The 18,773-nt window shown below is 38.9% G+C and overlaps 3 protein-coding genes across 5 annotated transcripts in view; 2 read left to right on the top strand and 1 right to left on the bottom strand.

Moving 5' to 3' along the window:
* The window catches only part of LOC122614130, a 34,091-nt gene extending 25,764 nt beyond the window's left edge, over positions 1 to 8,327 (bottom strand). For all 3 annotated transcript variants that reach the window (XR_006325726.1, XR_006325727.1, XM_043788617.1), the window contains exon 1: positions 8,165 to 8,327. Coding sequence is in view for 1 of the 3 variants with exons in the window: in XM_043788617.1 (XP_043644552.1) it covers positions 8,165 to 8,251 (87 nt within the window). In the remaining 2 variants the exon portion in view is untranslated. The remainder of the gene's footprint in view (positions 1 to 8,164) is intronic.
* Positions 8,328 to 9,353: 1,026 nt separating this feature from the next.
* On the top strand, positions 9,354 to 10,178 carry LOC122612452. Its single transcript, XM_043786078.1, has one exon. It carries the CDS (start codon positions 9,354 to 9,356, stop codon positions 10,176 to 10,178), a length of 825 nt encoding a protein of 274 aa, XP_043642013.1.
* Positions 10,179 to 12,405: 2,227 nt separating this feature from the next.
* On the top strand, positions 12,406 to 12,976 carry LOC122612447. The gene is made up of 2 exons (XM_043786072.1): positions 12,406 to 12,557; positions 12,640 to 12,976. Exons 1-2 carry the CDS (start codon positions 12,406 to 12,408, stop codon positions 12,974 to 12,976), a joined length of 489 nt encoding a protein of 162 aa, XP_043642007.1.
* Positions 12,977 to 18,773: the final 5,797 nt, after the last annotated feature.

Below are 18,773 nucleotides of genomic sequence, written 5' to 3'. Positions count from 1 at the left end.
ATACCCGCAGAATACAGAGTAGAGCGTCACTTGACGGTCCGCTAATCTAAGCGCGCCAACGAAAAAGGGCCAAACAACAACAACGCAGTAGCGGTGCAAAGGCGAAGCGAAAACGAAAAGTTCACCGCTGCAGCTGCTGGTATATAAGGCTGTCTGTGTATTAGTGCGCAAGCTTGGATTAACTTCCCAACTATTAATGCGATGCAGTGATTGCAATAATACTGTACAAAATAATAAATAAATGTTGCGTTCAAAAGCGGTTCAATATATGTATGTGTATTTATTTTATCAACCAATAAATTTGATAATTTGCATGCAATCTAGCTCTACTATATTGATACGTACATATGTGCCAAGAACTGAAAGCGAGGTGCAATATTCCAGCACAAGACAATAAACATTAAATTTGTCTATAACTCTAGCTTTCAATTTTTTGCACAAATACCTCTGATTTCCAAATGCTAATTTTAGCGGCCACTTTCCTTAAAAGTTCCCTCGGTGGTGGCGGCAATTCCGGAAGCAGGGTATTTCACGACCGACACGGAATATGTTTAAGATATATTTATTATTTAAACACAATAGGCCGTCGCGGGCAACTATGTATTTATTTATTTGCACTCAAATAAAAAACAAAAGAACAATTTTTATGTTGCACTTTTATATATTATATAATATATATATATATATATATATATTATATTATATATTATATATGTGTCACTGTCACTTTAATTAAATGTTGCCTTTTGTTTAAACTAATTATTTTGTCCCCCGGGGGCGCCATGAACCATTTTAATTAGTTTATTAAAAATACTGATCGAACTTTGGTGGCAAGAATAATTAGGTTTTAATTTCGCAACGACGACAACGAAAGAAATGCGTGTGCTCGGGTTGAATTCAATTTTCGACTTCATCTTCTATTTAACATATATGTTCTTAGGCCTAGCTAAACAGAGGTTGGCGAAGACGGGGCGAATTCGCATAGAGCGAGAGAGAGCTTTATTATACTCCCGCCTTCGCCCTAAACTAACTTACACTAGACTTCAAAATTGTTTTCTTCTTCACATGCCAACAATAAACAACAAACAATACACAATGACCGACAATATGGCTTCAGCCAACAGATATTACAATAATAGAAATCACAATTACAGCAATTATTATCCTAAAATGAATCAGAATAATAATACGCAACCTCAAAATTCGAATCAACGTACGACAAATCAAAATCAATATTCCACTCGTCTCATACCGGGTAGTCAAAAGGGAAATTATTACACGTTTAGAAGGGAGTTAACACAAGCCCAACAAAACAATCCTTTTAACAATTCCCTTAATTTCCAAGCTTCAACCTCAAATAATACTAACGGTCAGCGGCCGATAAAGAGGAAACGCGAGAGTCAAAGTGGCCAAAGCAGAATGGATGTAAATTTTCATCAAACTGCCTCGGACACTCAAGTGACACAGGAGGACGTACCAGTCCCCATGTGCGAATAGGTTATCATAACAAAATTTACAAGAGAATGATCGACACAGGCTCATCAATCAATATCATAAGGGAAAAGTTTGAAAATTTAGAAGAACAAAAAGAAGATTTAACAGTGTATACCATTGAAGGAGCAATAAAATAAAAAAAAATCATTATAATGAAGCCCACTTCAGTATGTCCGTCTGTTCAGAAATTCTATATCGACAAATTTTCCGACAATTATGATTTCCTGTTAGGTCGAAAGTATCTAGAGGATACGAAAGCTAAGATAGATTATGATAACGAGACGGTAACTCTAGGTTCAAAAACCTTTAAGTTTTTGTAAGGAGAAAAGAAGGCCGAGACCGCATCTAAATGCCTCGACCCTCGCAAAAGGATGATTCTGCTCCAGTGGAGGAAATCAATCCAAAGATGCAAAAAGTTAAGACCGCACCTAAGTGCCTTAAACCAAAGCATCAACAACAAAAGAAGGTGACCGAATTACCAAAATTCCTAATTTCAAAAGTTGTTAGTGACACAGTGGACAATGATGTAACACATCTCGATCCTATGTTCGTTGACAACGATATAGTCACCCTCCTCATAAGTCACCCACTGGTAGACTAAACCCTAATTTAAACATTCCTTGCTTAAGCCCCTGCACCATCGTCACGTTCCCACGTTCAAAGCTCGGACTCGCAATCTCGAAAAACAGAAATATTATATTGCAATAAAAAAAATTATAAGAATCTAAGAGCACTTTAATCCAAGAGAAATTAAAATCAGCAACTCAAAAGCTCTCTCTCTTCATTTGATCAGATCCCTAAAGACTAAAGTCCATATTAGAAAAGCTCGAAACCGAGGCTTGAACGTCAATCATATCTGAGTAATTATCAGAGTTCAGTTTCAGGCCTAATTATAATCGGTCGGTGTTCTTTTCAAGAATAAATATTGTAATCATTCAGTAAAATAAAATTATATTTTTTGTACATATGAGTATTGCGATTAATTAATTATATGAATGTGTGCTTATATTGATGTAGCCATTCATTTTTACATACGCACATACAATATTTCGCGCCAAAATTGATTTTACCGTTTACCTTTACCTAGGTACAGAAAAATGTAAAAACCTTTTACCTTACCTAGGTACTTATTATACCCGTTACTCGTAGAGTAAAAGGGTATACTAGATTCGTTGAAAATTATGTAACAGGCAGAAGGAAGCGTATCCGACCATATAAAGTATATATATTCTTAATCAGGATCAATAGCCGAGTCGATCTGGCCATGTCCGTCTGTCCGTCCGTCTGTCCGTCCGTCTGTCCGTCCGTCTGTCCGTCCGTCTGTCCGTCCGTCTGTCCGTCCGTCTGTCCATTTTCCTATTAGTCTTGTAAATTTCTATCCATTTGCCAAAAAACTTTTTGCCACGCCCGCTCTAACGCCCACAAACCGCCCAAAGCTGCCACGCCCACACCCTTGAAAAAAGTTTTGATATTTTTTCATTTTTGTATTAGTCTTGTAAATTTCTATCGATTTGCAAAAGACCTTTTTGCCACGCCCACTCTAACGCCCACAAACCGCCAATAACTGTCATTGTTCAAGACTCTCCTTCGCATTTCAAATAGCTGAGTAACGGGTATGAGATAGTCGGGGAACTCGACTATAGCGTTCTCTCTTGTTATTGTAACTACCTTGTACCTTACCTAGGTAAAAATATAGCGTAACTGTCCCAACACTGATTATTATAAATGTTTATTTTATTATTTATATTTAGCACATCATGTTTGTGGGGTTTTAAATTTTAATAAGTTTACAAAAGTTTATTAATGTTTATTAAAGTTTATTTAATGTTTTACGCTTAAGATCGCTTCAACGGGCAACGAATCGTTAATTTCATTGATCTCAACCTACTTTCTCTTCTAGCTTGTTTCTGATTCCAATATTGCTTTATAAGAATATTAATTATTCAACATTTAATATTAATTAGTAAAATTGCATTGCCTGGAAGATAAATAATATCTTTTTATCTTTTTGTAAATGCTCTTACAAAGGAATGTTCTACGTAATATGAAAATATGTTGACACCAGAATATATGTTTGTAAATAGTTAATAAAAAAATCAGGAAACTTTGTTCTGCAAACTTACACCAATCTAATCATGTGCAAAGAGTTGGTTATTACTAGATATTAAGTTGAAATTAAACATACATATACATAGACAAGAATGTTATGCATATTTTGTATGCAAATTTTTTACAAATCGTTAGAAATTTACAAGACTAATACAAAAATATCAAAACATGTTTCAAAAGTGTGGGCGTGGGAGCTTTGGGCGGTTTGTGGGCGTTAGAGTGGGCGGGACAACATGAATCGACAAACTTGCGCTGCGTCTGTGTCTCTGGAGTGTGCATGCTTAATCTCAACTTTCTAGCTTTTATAGTTCCTGAGCTCTCGATGTTCATACGGACAGACGGACGGACAGACGGACATGGCCAGATCGATTCGGCTATTGATCCTGATCAAGAATATATATACTTTATTTGGTCGTAAACGCTTCCTTGTGCCTGTTACATACTTTTAAACGAATCTAGTATACCCTTTTACTCTACGAGTATCGGGTATAATAATCAGCTTGTGTTACTGGAACAGTCGATTCTAGTTTTGATATCAATGCGATATCAAACATCTAACTACTCGACCAACATAACCTCTGTTAACTTCGTGTCTACTGGTTCCAAAAGGAGGTCTTTCTTAACGAGGTGTCCTTTTGCAATCCTCTATGATCCCAGTCCGAGAATCCAAAATCCCAAAATATCGTTCAGGCTGGACCCAAAATCTTCTGTTTGTTTTGGAAACGAAATCTAACGTCCACGCTCGACACGAAATCTTTTGCCCACCATGGACACGAAATCGGTAGTCTCACTTTGGACACAATACCTCTATCTCCTCCTCTATCTCCTCCTCTCCTCTATCTCGTTGAAAATTATGTAACAGGCAGAAGGAAGCGTATCCGACCATATAAAGTATATATATTCTTAATCAGGATCAATAGCCGAGTCGATCTGGCCATGTCCGTCTGTCCGTCCGTCTGTCCATTTTCCTATTAGTCTTGTAAATTTCTATCCATTTGCCAAAAAACTTTTTGCCACGCCCGCTCTAACGCCCACAAACCGCCCAAAGCTGCCACGCCCACACCCTTGAAAAAAGTTTTGATATTTTTTCATTTTTGTATTAGTCTTGTAATTTTCTATCGATTTGCAAAAGACCTTTTTGCCACGCCCACTCTAACGCCCACAAACCGCCAATAACTGTCATTGTTCAAGACTCTCCTTCGCATTTCAAATAGCTGAGTAACGGGTATGAGATAGTCGGGGAACTCGACTATAGCGTTCTCTCTTGTTATTGTAACTACCTTGTACCTTACCTAGGTAAAAATATAGCGTAACTGTCCCAACACTGATTATTATAAATGTTTATTTTATTATTTATATTTAGCACATCATGTTTGTGGTGTTTTAAATTTTAATAAGTTTACAAAAGTTTATTAATGTTTATTAAAGTTTATTTAATGTTTTACGCTTAAGATCGCTTCAACGGGCAACGAATCGTTAATTTCATTGATCTCAACCTACTTTCTCTTCTAGCTTGTTTCTGATTCCAATATTGCTTTATAAGAATATTAATTATTCAACATTTAATATTAATTAATAAAATTGCATTGCCTGGAAGATAAATAATATCTTTTTATCTTTTTGTAAATGCTCTTACAAAGGAATGTTCTACGTAATATGAAATTATGTTGACACCAGAATATATGTTTGTAAATAGTTAATAAAAAAATCAGGAAACTTTGTTCTGCAAACTTACACCAATCTAATCATGTGCAAAGAGTTGGTTATTACTAGATATTAAGTTGAAATTAAACATACATATACATAGACAAGAATGTTATGCATATTTTGTATGCAAATTTTTTACAAATCGTTAGAAATTTACAAGACTAATACAAAAATATCAAAACATGTTTCAAAAGTGTGGGCGTGGGAGTTTTGGGCGGTTTGTGGGCGTTAGAGTGGGCGGGACAACATGAATCGACAAACTTGCGCTGCGTCTGTGTCTCTGGAGTGTGCATGCTTAATCTCAACTTTCTAGCTTTTATAGTTCCTGAGATCTCGATGTTCATACGGACAGACGGACGGACAGACGGACATGGCCAGATCGATTCGGCTATTGATCCTGATCAAGAATATATATACTTTATTTGGTCGTAAACGCTTCCTTGTGCCTGTTACATACTTTTAAACGAATCTAGTATACCCTTTTACTCTACGAGTATCGGGTATAATAATCAGCTTGTGTTACTGGAACAGTCGATTCTAGTTTTGATATCAATGCGATATCAAACATCTAACTACTCGACCAACATAACCTCTGTTAACTTCGTGTCTACTGGTTCCAAAAGGAGGTCTTTCTTAACGAGGTGTCCTTTTGCAATCCTCTATGATCCCAGTCCGAGAATCCAAAATCCCAAAATATCGTTCAGGCTGGACCCAAAATCTTCTGTTTGTTTTGGAAACGAAATCTAACGTCCACGCTCGACACGAAATCTTTTGCCCACCATGGACACGAAATCGGTAGTCTCACTTTGGACACAATACCTCTATCTCCCAATTCTTGGTGGGATGAGGTTTTTTTATACTGGCCTAGAGCTTTTTCTTGAGTACTTCCATATTCGGTTGTTTTGGCTAAGTGATCCCACCAATATTTCACTATTTCCCATATTTTGTGAGTCAACGCCTGACTGATGAACTTTGCCAATCAGCGAAGGTGGCCGTTGAACTGGTTATTTGCCACTCGTTTATTGTTGAACTGCATTTTCTTTGTTGCATTCAGTCTGACTTAACGAGGTGGTTGTACATCTCCCTCTGCTTTAGATTCGGATTATTTTATTATTTGAATCAAAATCGTATGCTTTCGTAGCATTCCATTAGTTGTGTTTACAGAGCACTTGGCTAAGCCGGAGATCCAGGTACGTACAAGAAATACAGGCACGACCGTCCCTTCAGACGAGGAATTGCGGATAGGTCCTTATTGCGGTTAGGTCTATCGAGAATATTTTAGTCATTTGTCCAGTATCCAAACCGATACTACGATACTACGTTGTCCACAGAAGAAAAATCAAATATCCTTCATATCGCAAAATTACTTTAATGTAATTACGGTATTGACGGCGTGCTCGACATATCATTGTTAGATTATCATATTCGCAATTCTCTTGGTCGATTAAGTTGACGATGCTTTGTAAGAAGTCCTAAAAGCGTGTTTTGTCCACAGTAGCACTTACTCAACCTTAAGATTAATATCATCCTACTTTTGGGGTGATAATCGATACAGGAACCGTAATAAAAGAAAAATCACAGATGTCAACCAACCGAATACATTGTATCGCAATGCAAATTTTCTGAAATTTATATATGGTTTTATTTCGTCCGATCTCTACTCGTGCAACATTATGGCGAATGCCAGAACGTTTTATTCAGCAATTACTTCATTATTCGCGTTACTCGTAGAGTACATGGGCATACTAGATTCGTTAAAAAGTATGTAGCAGGTAGAGGGAAGTGTTTCCGACCATATAAAAAACAAGATAGAACGCTATAGTCGGGTTCCCCGACTATCTGATACCCGTTACTCAGCTGGTAAAAGTGCGAAGGGAAATTACAACACTGACCGTTTTTGGCGGTTTGTGGGCGTTAGAGTGGGCGTGGCAAAAAGATTTTTGGTATATAGAGTTAAATTTACAAGACGAACAAAAATGTGAAAAAATTTCACAACGGTTTGTGGGCGTTAGGGTGGGCGTGGCAAAAAGTTTTTCTGCAGATCGATAGAAATTTACAATACTAATAAGAAAATTAAAAAATATCAACACATTTTTCAAAAGTGTGGGCGTGGCAGTTTTGGGCGGTTTGTGCGCGTTAGAGTGGGCGTGGCAACATGAATCGACAAACTTGCGCTCCGTCTATGTCTCTGGAGTCTGTATGCTTATTCTCAACTTTCTAGCTTTAATAGTTCCTGAGATCTCGACGTTCATACGGACGGACGGACAGACGGACAGACAGACGGACGGACATGGTCAGATCGACTCGGTTATTGATCCTGATCAAGAACATATATACTTTATATGGTCGGAAACGCTTCCTTCTGCCTGTTACATACTTTTCAACGAATCTAGTATACCCTTTTACTCTACGAGTAACGGGTATAAATACATATATATATTCTTGATCTTATGTTCAATGGCGAAGTCAGTCTGGCCATGTCCGTCTTTCTGTCCCTCCGTATGAAAGTCGAGAACTGAGGAATAAAAAAGGCTACAAAGTTCAGATACAACATTCCGGAGACATAGACGTAGACCAAGTTTTTTTTCAAATGTTGTGGCGCCCCTTCTAACGCCCGGAAGCCGCCCAATACTGTCACCACTTTAGAAAAATAATTTAATGTTTTTCATTTTATTATTTTTTCCCTCAAATTCTGCAGATATTCCAGAATATGTTGAATTTTCTCTTTCGCACTTCCACTAGCTGAGTAACGGGTATCTGATAGTCGGATAACTCGACTATAGTATTATTTTTTGTCTTTAATTTGTTGTAAGCATATATAAATATATAAAATTTTGTAGTGAGATGCACTTACTGGTTGAATAACAAATGTTGATGAGTGTTTTTCCGGATTTGGACTTATGCCGGTGATGTTTTGTTGGAGCCCCAAATCACCGTTCATGAAGTGTGGGAAACTCAAGGAAATTGGGAATCCATAGTAGCAGTCAGTAACGTCAATAAGTCCAACTGGTTGGCAATCACCTATGGAGTACAGTCAAGTATAAGAGAAATAAAAAACTTTTTTCATGAAAGCTTTCTCGTTAAAATCAAATAAATTTTTTTTTTGTTGTGTTTATTTCAAAATACGTTTCGTTGGTATATGTTTTGTTTTTGGAAAATTGCAGTCTTCACAATTCAAATTAATGACGTTTTGAATTAATTGTTTATAGTCGGAAAAATATTGAGCTTCTTAAAAAAGTCGTATCATTTTTTTTGTGCAATAACTTTATGTGTTGAGTAATAATGAATTTCTTAAATTCAGCGTAATAGTTAATATCCTTAAGTTTAATTATACTTTTTATAATATTTACGGTAATAGTTTCATTTTTGGGAAAAGTCACTGCCATCAACTATGTAAATTGCCCTAATGTGGCGCTACTATACAGAACAGCTTATACAAGTGGTGTCAATAGAAGCACTTCATTTAGAAGTGCAGGGTTGCCAGTATACACAATTCATTTAAACTGCAGTGATGCCACTATACAGCTTATGTAAAAGTTAGGTGGAGCCACTACACTCAATTGTGTGGCGACACTGATATATTGGTAGCGTCACCTACAAAATACTAGATTTAAGCGATACGGTAACCCTGACCATTTAAGCGTCATTCTCTCGATACGACTTGATACGCGCGCATTGTGTGTGCCTTATTATAATAAAGCTTTGTAATAGAAGATATATGTACGCAAACGAAGTAAATGGCGAAACCACCATCGCCAAAGTGGTGACCCCGACTAGCGCAAATTGTGCGAGAATCTGAAAACAATTGTTCGTACTTTTGTGAAATTCAAGTGCACGCACACTCACACACATACGTTGACGCAAGTCAATGCGCAACAGCCGTTATAATTTGCGAAATTTACAACCAAGACGCCTAAATTTCGACGACGAAAGCGATCAAGAGAATCTGTCCACCGCCATGCCGGACCCGAACCGAGATTTCTCCGCTCAAATTCGAGAACTCCAACACGAGGCACTTCGGACAAACGTTCCTGCGAACAGAGATGAGACGCCGCGCACGCACACACGTGTTACCGTGCATTTGCCAAAAATTCACACACAACAACCCGCACCTGTGGTTTGCTCAAGTGGAGCGATCATTCCGTTTGCACCACATTGTCGACGACACTGACAAGTTCGACTTGGTGACACTGCATTTGGAAGAATATGTGGTTTTGGCTGTGGAGGATTTGGTCACTCGTCCACCGGCAGACAACAAGTACGCAGCAATCAAAACTCGCTTGCTGCAGAAGTTCGCTGAATCGCCCGAGTCAAAACTGCGACGACTACTTCAAGGAGGAGGTGCCACCGGATTAAAGCCTTCGGAAATCTTGGCAAATATGCGACGCTTGGCCCCGGATCCTGGCAGCGAAAACATCATTCACACCCTATTCCTGGCTGAGATGCCAGCCTCCATTCGTCCGCTGCTCACCGTATGGGATCAGTCGGACTTGGACAAGCTTGCGAAGATTGCAGACAAAATGCTCGAAGCCGTTAGCACGAACGCCTCGTTTGCCATCGGCACATCTTCAACTGCTGTTCCTCCAGCAAATCCGGCTATCTGCGCAGTTGCCCCTGCAGATCCATTGAAAGAACTTTCTGACAATTTACGTTCGCTCATGCAAGATGTCACGGCATTGAAAAAGGATGTCAAGCGCATCCAATCACGCAACCGATCACGCAGTTCATCTCGTGGCGCCAGACCAGCGGACAATTCCGGTCAACAGACTTCAGGAGCACAGGAAAATCTTTGTTTTTACCACAAGCGCTTTGGTGACAACGCAAATAAATGCCGACCACCCTGCGCACGCTCCACGTCGTTAAACTAGAGGAGCTGCCGCCTGACGCGCTGGTCAGCGGCAGCCAGGACAGCAGCAGCGATCCACCAGCGTTCAGTCAGCTGTTCCACGGGAGCAGCGTTTGCACGTCACCGATCGTACCTCCAACATCAGATACCTCATCGATTCTGGATCTGTGTTTCAGTTGTACCTCACACGCTGGTTAAACAGAAAACCACCCAAGCCGATCTGACGCTATACGCAGCAAACCAGACCATCATTCACACCTATGGTAGATAAATAACTAATCTGGACTTGGATCTCAGACGCAACTTCACCTGCCCATTCATATTGCGGACGTACACACACCTATAATTGGAGCAGACTTTTTAGCCGAATTCCAGCTTCTTATTGATCTCAAAAAACAGATGCCTTATTGACTCGGTCACAGGACTGTCAACAACCGCGCGCCTAGCACAGGCGAATCAAACATCCGTTTCCACTGTGCAGGGAATTTCTAAATTTCGAGACCTCTGCAAGAGTTTGTGAATCACTAAACCGTCATCGAAGCATACAAAGCAACATGATGTACAACACCATATCGAAACATATGGGACCACCGTTCTGACCGACCACGACGCTTATCTGGAGATAAACTTGCAACTACGAAAAAGGAAATCAACTTTCTGATTGAGCAAGCATATGTCGTCCTCCAAAAGTCTTGGTCCAGCCACTCCACATGGTCACCAAAAAAAGACGTGGCTGGAGGGCAATGCACGATTATCGTAAGCTCAACTCGATTACGATACCAGATCGCTATCCGATTGCACACATTCACGACTTCACCGAACAGCTACATGGTGGGAAAGTCTTCTCAACCTTGATTTGGTAAAGGCGTACTACCAAATTCCCATGGCGGAAGAAGACATCCAAAGACGGCCGTATGCACCCCTTTTGGACTCATAGAATTCCAGTACATGCTTTCGGGTTAAAAAATGCGACACAGACGTTCCAGCGTTTTATACATATTTTCGCGCATGGACTTCTATATTGCACATAGACGATATGCTTATAACTTCGAAATCGATCGCCGAACACGAAGAACATCTTCGAGCAGTTTATCAGTCCTGCAGAAACACGGCTAAGCATCAATCTGAGCAAATGTCAACTAGCGCAAACGCAAGTTAATTTTTCAGCTACACGATTAACGAACACGGCATCAAACCACGTCCAGTCGCATCGATGCCATCCTCAATTATGCTCGTCTGAACTATCACCACTAGGCGTTTCTTAGGCTTATAACTACTATGCAATGCCTACCTGATCTTCGCACACTCAGGCACGCTGTCCGGCTGCTAAGAATGTAAAGAAGACGACCAACGACAAATCATCTGGATACAGAACTCATGTAGCCTTCGAGATTGCAAGCAGAGCATAGCAACCAGCGCTCTTATCATTCCTGCCCCGAATCTGAACTAAGCTGGTTGTAGACGGCATCGACCTCGCAATCGGAGCATTCTGGAACAACGCACTAGTCCATACTGGCAACCTCTAGGATTTTTCCATGAAGCTCACCGACACAGAGAAATATTCCACACGTACGCGAGAGCTACTTGCCATATACGAGGCAATCAAATATTTCAGACACCTGTCGATGCACGCATTTTTGTGATAAAGACTGATCACAAGCCATTGGTTACGCATTCCAACAGCGCCCTGAAAAAGCATCACCTCGACAGTCGGCATTTAAAATTATATTTCGCAATCTCGACGACCATCTTCACATAAAAGAAACAGAAATATAGTCCGCAGACGCTTTTTCGAGCTTTGCACTATCACGATGCCCACAGCGATCACTGCGGCGCAACTCGAGGAGGAGCAAGCCTCGATTTTGATTGACACGCATCTTGCAAGGAACTACTTCCTTAAAGCTGAAGAAAAGTTTTCGGTGGAGAAAATGATATACTGTGACGTATCCAACACAAATCTCCGTCCTTTGTACCGCAATCACTTCGCAAACAGGCTTTCTCATATATCCACAATCTTTCGCATCCAGCGGACGAGCAACTGCCCGTCAAATCAGACAGAAGTTTGTCTGGCCTTCGATGAACAAAGATGTCCTCAAATGGTGTAGATTTTGTCTCCCATGCCAGCGCTCCAAAATTCACAAGCACAATCACCTTCAGCCGGAAGATCGCTGTGCAAATGGAAGATTCGACGACGTCCACCTGGATATAGTTGTTATGCCTTTACAACAAAACTACGCTTATTGTCCACCATGATTGACCGTTTCTCACGATGGCCAGAAGCAGTACCACTCACTAATATCACGGCCGATACGATAGCCATGGCGTTCTGGACACACTGGATATCCGTTTTGGATCACCCAAAACAATCACTACTGATCAAGGCGCGCAGTTTGAATCTGCAGTTTTCAAACAACTAGCCAACCTGATCGGAAGCAAGCATATTCACACTACGGCCTACATCCGCAATCAAAACGGACTTATAGAGAGGTGGCACAGATCCTTCAAATCGTCCTTGATGTGCAGCAGTGGCACGCCGTGGCCTCAACTATTACCAACTGTGCTACTTGGCCTTCGTACCTGCTTCAAAGAAGACATAAATCATCTGCAGCTGAAATGTTATACGGAGTACCAATTCGACTGCCAAACGAATTCTTCGCCAACATGGATGAAACTGTGGATCCTACGACATTCCTGAGCAGTTTTCGAGAGCACATGCAGAAAATTCGACCAACTCCCACATCGCACCATATTAAAGAAAAAATGTTCCTACTGAAGGAATTGACAATGCATACTAGATTAAGCGATACGGTAACCCAGTAATTTAAGCTCATTCTCTCGATACGACTTGATACGCGCGCATTGGTGTGCCTTATTATAATAAAGCTTTAAATAAATAATAAAAGATATATGTACGCAAACGAAGTAAATGGCGAAACCACCATCGCCAAAATTGGTGTAAAAAGTACAGTGGCGCACCTTATTATTTTATTCTTTTGCTATTAGCAAAGTCATATCTTTAGTGAGTCCAAATGTTCAGTTAGATATGTTAAGTAGACCATTAAATCATATAAATATACATGGCAATGTTTGTTAATGAAGTCTCTTAGGAAACTTTCATGCAACGTTAGAAAGTTGCTGGGTCATTGTCCAAACCAAATGGCATGCGAGTATTCGTAGTGACCGTGTTTGGACGAAAAAGCAGTTTTTTATATAGACGTGGGTCCATTTTGAATTGGTTTAAACCTTTCCATAAATCGATTGCTGTAAAATATTGGCATATTCTTAAATTACCTAAAGTTTCATCCATATTCAGAATTAAGAATTTATCGTTTATGGTTATTTCATTAATCTGAATTTTGGGTTGCCAAGGAACCCATCTTTTTAGAAGCAATCCATAATGGACTGCAATTGGGGGAGTCGTTTTTATAAATATAGCCTTGTTTTAGCATTTTTTAAAATCCTTGTTAACTTTTGCTTCATAAGCGAAGGGATATGCATGGGGTCTTTTACATACATATATACTGAGTTTTCGTGAACGGTTTTTATTTTGTGACGTATAATGATTAAAAAGGATAGGTTGAAATGGTTTCTTGTATAATTGCTTCACAATTTCTTGATGGATTTTATGAAGACATGTTTTTCCACTGATAACTGTTTCCTTTCTAAAATGTCTTTATAATCGTAATTTAATACTTTGCTTCCGAATATAATGTTATAAAATGGTATATATGGTATGAATGAATATAGAATTTCTTTGATTGATCGAATAGTCCATTGGCTGGCAGATTATTTAATTTGATGAGAAGCCTGTCATGCTTCGGTCAACTATTTGTTTAACTTGTGAACTTGAAGATTGCAAAAGTTTGAGATATTCATGGTTATTGATGAGCCAGCGTCGACTATACATACATCGGTATTTATGATTGCTGAATATAATATTTATGTACTGGTGGGTTCCCAGGCTGGTATTGGAAGTTTTCGGTTTGTTAAATTCGCTGATTTGAATATGTCTCCTTTTGTATAAAATACAATAGATCTTCTTGGAACTATTTATCGTTGTTATTATCTTGATCAGCTATGTTATTGTAATATAATTCCTATTGATGGTGACTTTTTATCGATTATTTTGATCAACTATGATATTGTAATTTAAATCGTATTGATGGTGTTCACGCATGAACAAGATAATACTGTTGGCCTCACACCGTAAATTTTTAAATAACAATTGTAATTTGTAACACCAAAATATTTGTACACTTGTAAATACTCAATAAAAAATTGAACCTCCTTTGAGCAGTTGTAGCATATTTTTAGAGATAAGTGCTATTCGGGGAGCTGAGATCTCTCTTACCACACTTAGAAGATTCACGGGTCACCAGACTGTCCTCCGCGACGAGTCGGTCTGTAGATAAGTAGTTTTACGAATTTCACGTTAGCTACCTAAGCTAGGAATTATACAAAATAAATTCCGTTTGAAATTATAACTCAGCAAATGTAGACGTCTTTCATTTTGATGGTCTAACAGATGGCGACTTTCATCTGTTTGCATACGTTTGTCTGCTCCTTCTCAAAACTATTATTGATACTTTAACTGTTGAGAGGTTGATAAAAATGTTGGGTGTCATTCAGTCGTCAATACTTAGGTCTGATCTAAATTCTTTATACAATTTTGATCAATTGTTTGTCTAGAAGAAAAAGCATGTTTAGAAAGTTCTCCAGGGGCTGAGTTTTAACTCGACGATAAGGTATCTACTCTTGTGAAATCCTACTTGTATTTCAATGACTCCAAAAGGTACGGAATTTTATCGAACATCGTTGTTCGGTATACATTGAGCAGTATTCAATTCGTCTGATGAACGACTGAACTGCCTGCTCCAGAAACCTGGGGCACTTGGTGTATTTATCGAAGAAGTTGGGCTAGATTAATAATTTTATTATCAACATTTGGTATTTATTTATAAAACGGTATTGTTACTTACACTCGTTTTGTTAAGCGGGCTAATGTTAAACAAACTGCTACAGTATGGTGTGCTTTTTTATATTCTTTTATACCTTTGGCCGATTTCCCTATGCAAAGTAGGCGACTAAATAAAGAATTTTAAAATAATAAGGACACACAGGTTCTTGGCGGATACCGATTGAGTCACTATAATTGTACAAGCAACCAATTCACTTTGTTGCGGCAAATTCGCGTTAACAATCTAAAAGAAAATTTGGTCATCGAATTGTTTAATTGGTACCGGTTCACCAGGCAGTCCTACATAATAGACTGACAAATCTTTCCCAATTACTAACTGAAAATCGCTTTGGATAATAATCTAGTCCCTAACAGGCTGACGTCGCATCGAACCAACTGGCTTAAATATAAAAAGTTGGTAAGGTTCCACATTGAACTTTGTAAGCTCTTTAACAGATCACATGCAACATTTGTTTTTAATTATCTCGCCGGAAGTGTAGTTTGGGTTTCCAACCGAACTATCCAAATAATGTACCAGATTCGTTGACAAAAAGTATAATGCGTTTCAGACCCAATAAAGTAAAAAGACCTAAAAAGTGACGGCCCGGCCCAAATCCTATTTAGGAACGAAGCCCAAGGAAGCTGATTCAAACCGCCAACATTCATAAACCGTGCAGTCAATATGGAGAGGTCACATTTTCAGACAGATTTAAACTAGCTCCGGCCCAAATCCTATTTAGGAACGAAGCCCAACGAAGCTGATTCAGACCGCCAACATTCATAAACCGTGCAGTCAATATGGAGAGTCACATTTTCAGACAGATTTAAACTAGCCCCGACTGAATTTTGTTGGGATACCATCATCGGATGTCCTGTTGCCTGACGAAATGTTAAAAAGTGCCGTTTTCATTGGGACATATAATATGTACATACATAAAAAATTCAAGATATATTGAAATCGTAAGATCGAAAGTTCGTTGGTCGTCTGTCCAAATTGCCCCGCAAGCTTAGCTTCAACAATCGTAAAACGATCGGTAGAATCGTAAACGATTCTATTATATAGCTAAATCTTGACAATTTATATCGTTATGCCAAAAACATTTTGGTGTGATATACAAGGAACTTGTTATAGCGTTACTCTTGCTTTTTTGTTATCATTTTGTTCTTCATTATTATTTATATTATTTATATTTATATTATTTACATGGAAGTTTCAGCTTTCCTCTTAACATGCTTTCTTCTGGGCACAAGAGACGTGCTCCGCCTCATTTTGTCTTCATTACTATTTATATTTATTTATATTTATATTATTTACATGGAAGTTTCAGCTTTCCTCTTACATGCTTTCTTCTGGGCACAAGAGACGTGCTCCGCCTCCTAGTGCCGATCAACTTTCGGCGTGTGTTTTCTTCCCTCTTCTTTTCCCTAGCGCTCTAAGGCTCCCTTCATCTTTTGAAATTTAGGATTCAAATTTGTTCCCTCGAAGTTTTTCTGATACTGATTGGGTTATAACGCAGCAAAAAGGCCTTAACATGATATTCCTGATACCTGATGGCAAAGTTTCAGTGAAAAGTGAGTGAAAATTAAGCGATCCTCCTGAGTAAGGAGTGGATTGCTGCTTTTGTGGATTCGGTGAATGCGCTCGCACACGTTGTACTGCTATATCGGCGACTCAGGTGTCTGTTGAGAGGCCTTTCTAGCGCTTCATTACATTTTAAGCGATCGACGAAGCTCTTTAAGTGCAGAAAATGTTAATACGCTACTAGTTCTAAAGCTTAATACTAAATACGTATTAGATTAATGTTTACATTTTATAAATATGTTAACATCGTTTCTAAGCTAAATGACACTGAAGACTAAAGACTGTTACGATGGGTCTTTCGTTTTTTCGCTGTTCTGCTGACCCTCAATGATCGTTCAGTTGGATCGCTCTCTCTGAGTTGTTCTTGAGTGAGCATAACAAGAACCACGCAACTGAGAACAGTAAACGAAAACCAAAAACAAAGAGAAACGAAAATTTTGTTCAGAGCCAGAGCACAAGCGCATCGTCTTTACAGTTGTGTTAGAGTGCAGACCGCAAAACGAAAGACGTTGAGAGTTATTTGCGAGCTATGTTTACTAGTGTTATTTAATATTACCCATTACGTCCTAGCACGTCATCCTGATGAACCATATTCTTTCCATGCTCCAGCAGAACCTACAGTTTACACCTTTGATCTCCGCTAATCCATTCTCCCGATCACAATCATATTCGTATTATAAGTAACCTGCGAACCCTTGAATATTCGAATCCTTTTGTGAGCACTTCTATATCCTTCTATATTCCTCGTACTTTTTAGATTTTAGATTTTAGATCGATTTGAATTTCCGCTATATCAAAATATGGACTATCGCCCTGCACCACGTTTAGAGCACCTTTTCTGAGGTCGATGTAAGAAACCGCTGCCATTTTTAGACTCAACCGGCTAGTATTAATATGTTTTGTTGTCCTATGAGCCACTTCAGTCTAGCATGGCTGGCCTAAGTGGCCTAAATGCCTAAGATCGCAGAACAACAATAGAGTTTTATGATAGATTGTTTTCTCTGGCTTTATTAAATTTCGCCGACGTATATGCGTTTGTGTTCACCGCACCTTCGCCAGTTCAAAGCACTCATTTTATAGAGGTATCACTAAGTCGCAAATATCTCGGAAAAAATATTAGCCCTGGTGCTGCATATTACTTATAAAATCTGTATCTATGGCTGCATTCTCTTACAATATACGCAAATATAAATTTTGACTTTACGGATCTGTTTTTTATGCATCTGAGCTTTGTGCTCAATCTAGAGGCAGTTTTTAAAAAATTCTTTTTCTTCTAAGGGTTGAAGGGACTGATCGGGAGATGCGTAGCTACTAATGATCTATTTTCCGTGCTTAATAGCATTACGCTGGTGGTAGTCAACATCCCAACTTGATCAGTAGATGGGGTGCAATTTGGGACCGCTAGAAATTGCGATTCGTCGGCTTTGGTGTCACAACTAGGGAATCCGCTTGTCCCACTATAAGGAAGTATTGAATCCAGATTATCGGCTTAAGTTGGCAAGGAAACAATTTTTTTTTTACAGAAACGAGGAAATGTATAAATATTGGTAAGATCTTATTATGTGTTAAAAAATTTAGTATTGATTGCTTTAAGAGTGGTAGAGAGTCAAGATTCGAGATAATAGGAAAATTCTATTATAGTCAGACATACACTAGTCGCATAAATATTTTGACAAAATGTTCTGTTTCTTTAAATGATGAAAATTTGGACTGGCGGCTAGCAAAAATAGACGAAAGGTTCGATTTAATACGTTTATTTGCGCGGGCGCAGCTGGCGGCTTCGACTTCAATTCTAAGACTGTGAAAGCTTCACGGTTATGCTCACGAAACGACTGATCACACGGGCCATACCAAATTTTTCTCTGACCATAAAGCTTCTCAATAGAAGAGTAATCCAGTGAGCACAACTACAATTAAGCTCTCATGTAAGCTGTTATGCTATGTTTACATTTCATCTAGTTACAAATTACAAGTATTCTTTTTAACATAAATTCTGCTCCAACATTCCGGCCCGTTAAGGCTTCCGGCTCTTGATCTTCTCAACAGGAGCAGTCTCCACTGCAGCAATGCCAGCTTGT

Source organism: Drosophila teissieri, chromosome 2R (assembly GCF_016746235.2).
Source record: "Drosophila teissieri strain GT53w chromosome 2R, Prin_Dtei_1.1, whole genome shotgun sequence".
NCBI lineage: Eukaryota > Metazoa > Arthropoda > Insecta > Diptera > Drosophilidae > Drosophila > Drosophila teissieri.
Note: the sequence above shows the minus strand (reverse complement) of the source record. Positions and strands in the feature narration are given on the sequence as shown.

Coding starts and splice junctions, on each gene's coding strand:
- LOC122612452 (XM_043786078.1), top strand. CDS start 9,354: ATGAGACGCCGCGCACGCACACACGTGTTACCGTGCATTTGCCAAAAA.
- LOC122612447 (XM_043786072.1), top strand. CDS start 12,406: ATGATTGACCGTTTCTCACGATGGCCAGAAGCAGTACCACTCACTAAT. Junction 12,558..12,639: donor GCGCGCAGTTTGAATCTGCA/GTTTTCAAACAA, acceptor ACGGACTTATAG/AGAGGTGGCACAGATCCTTC.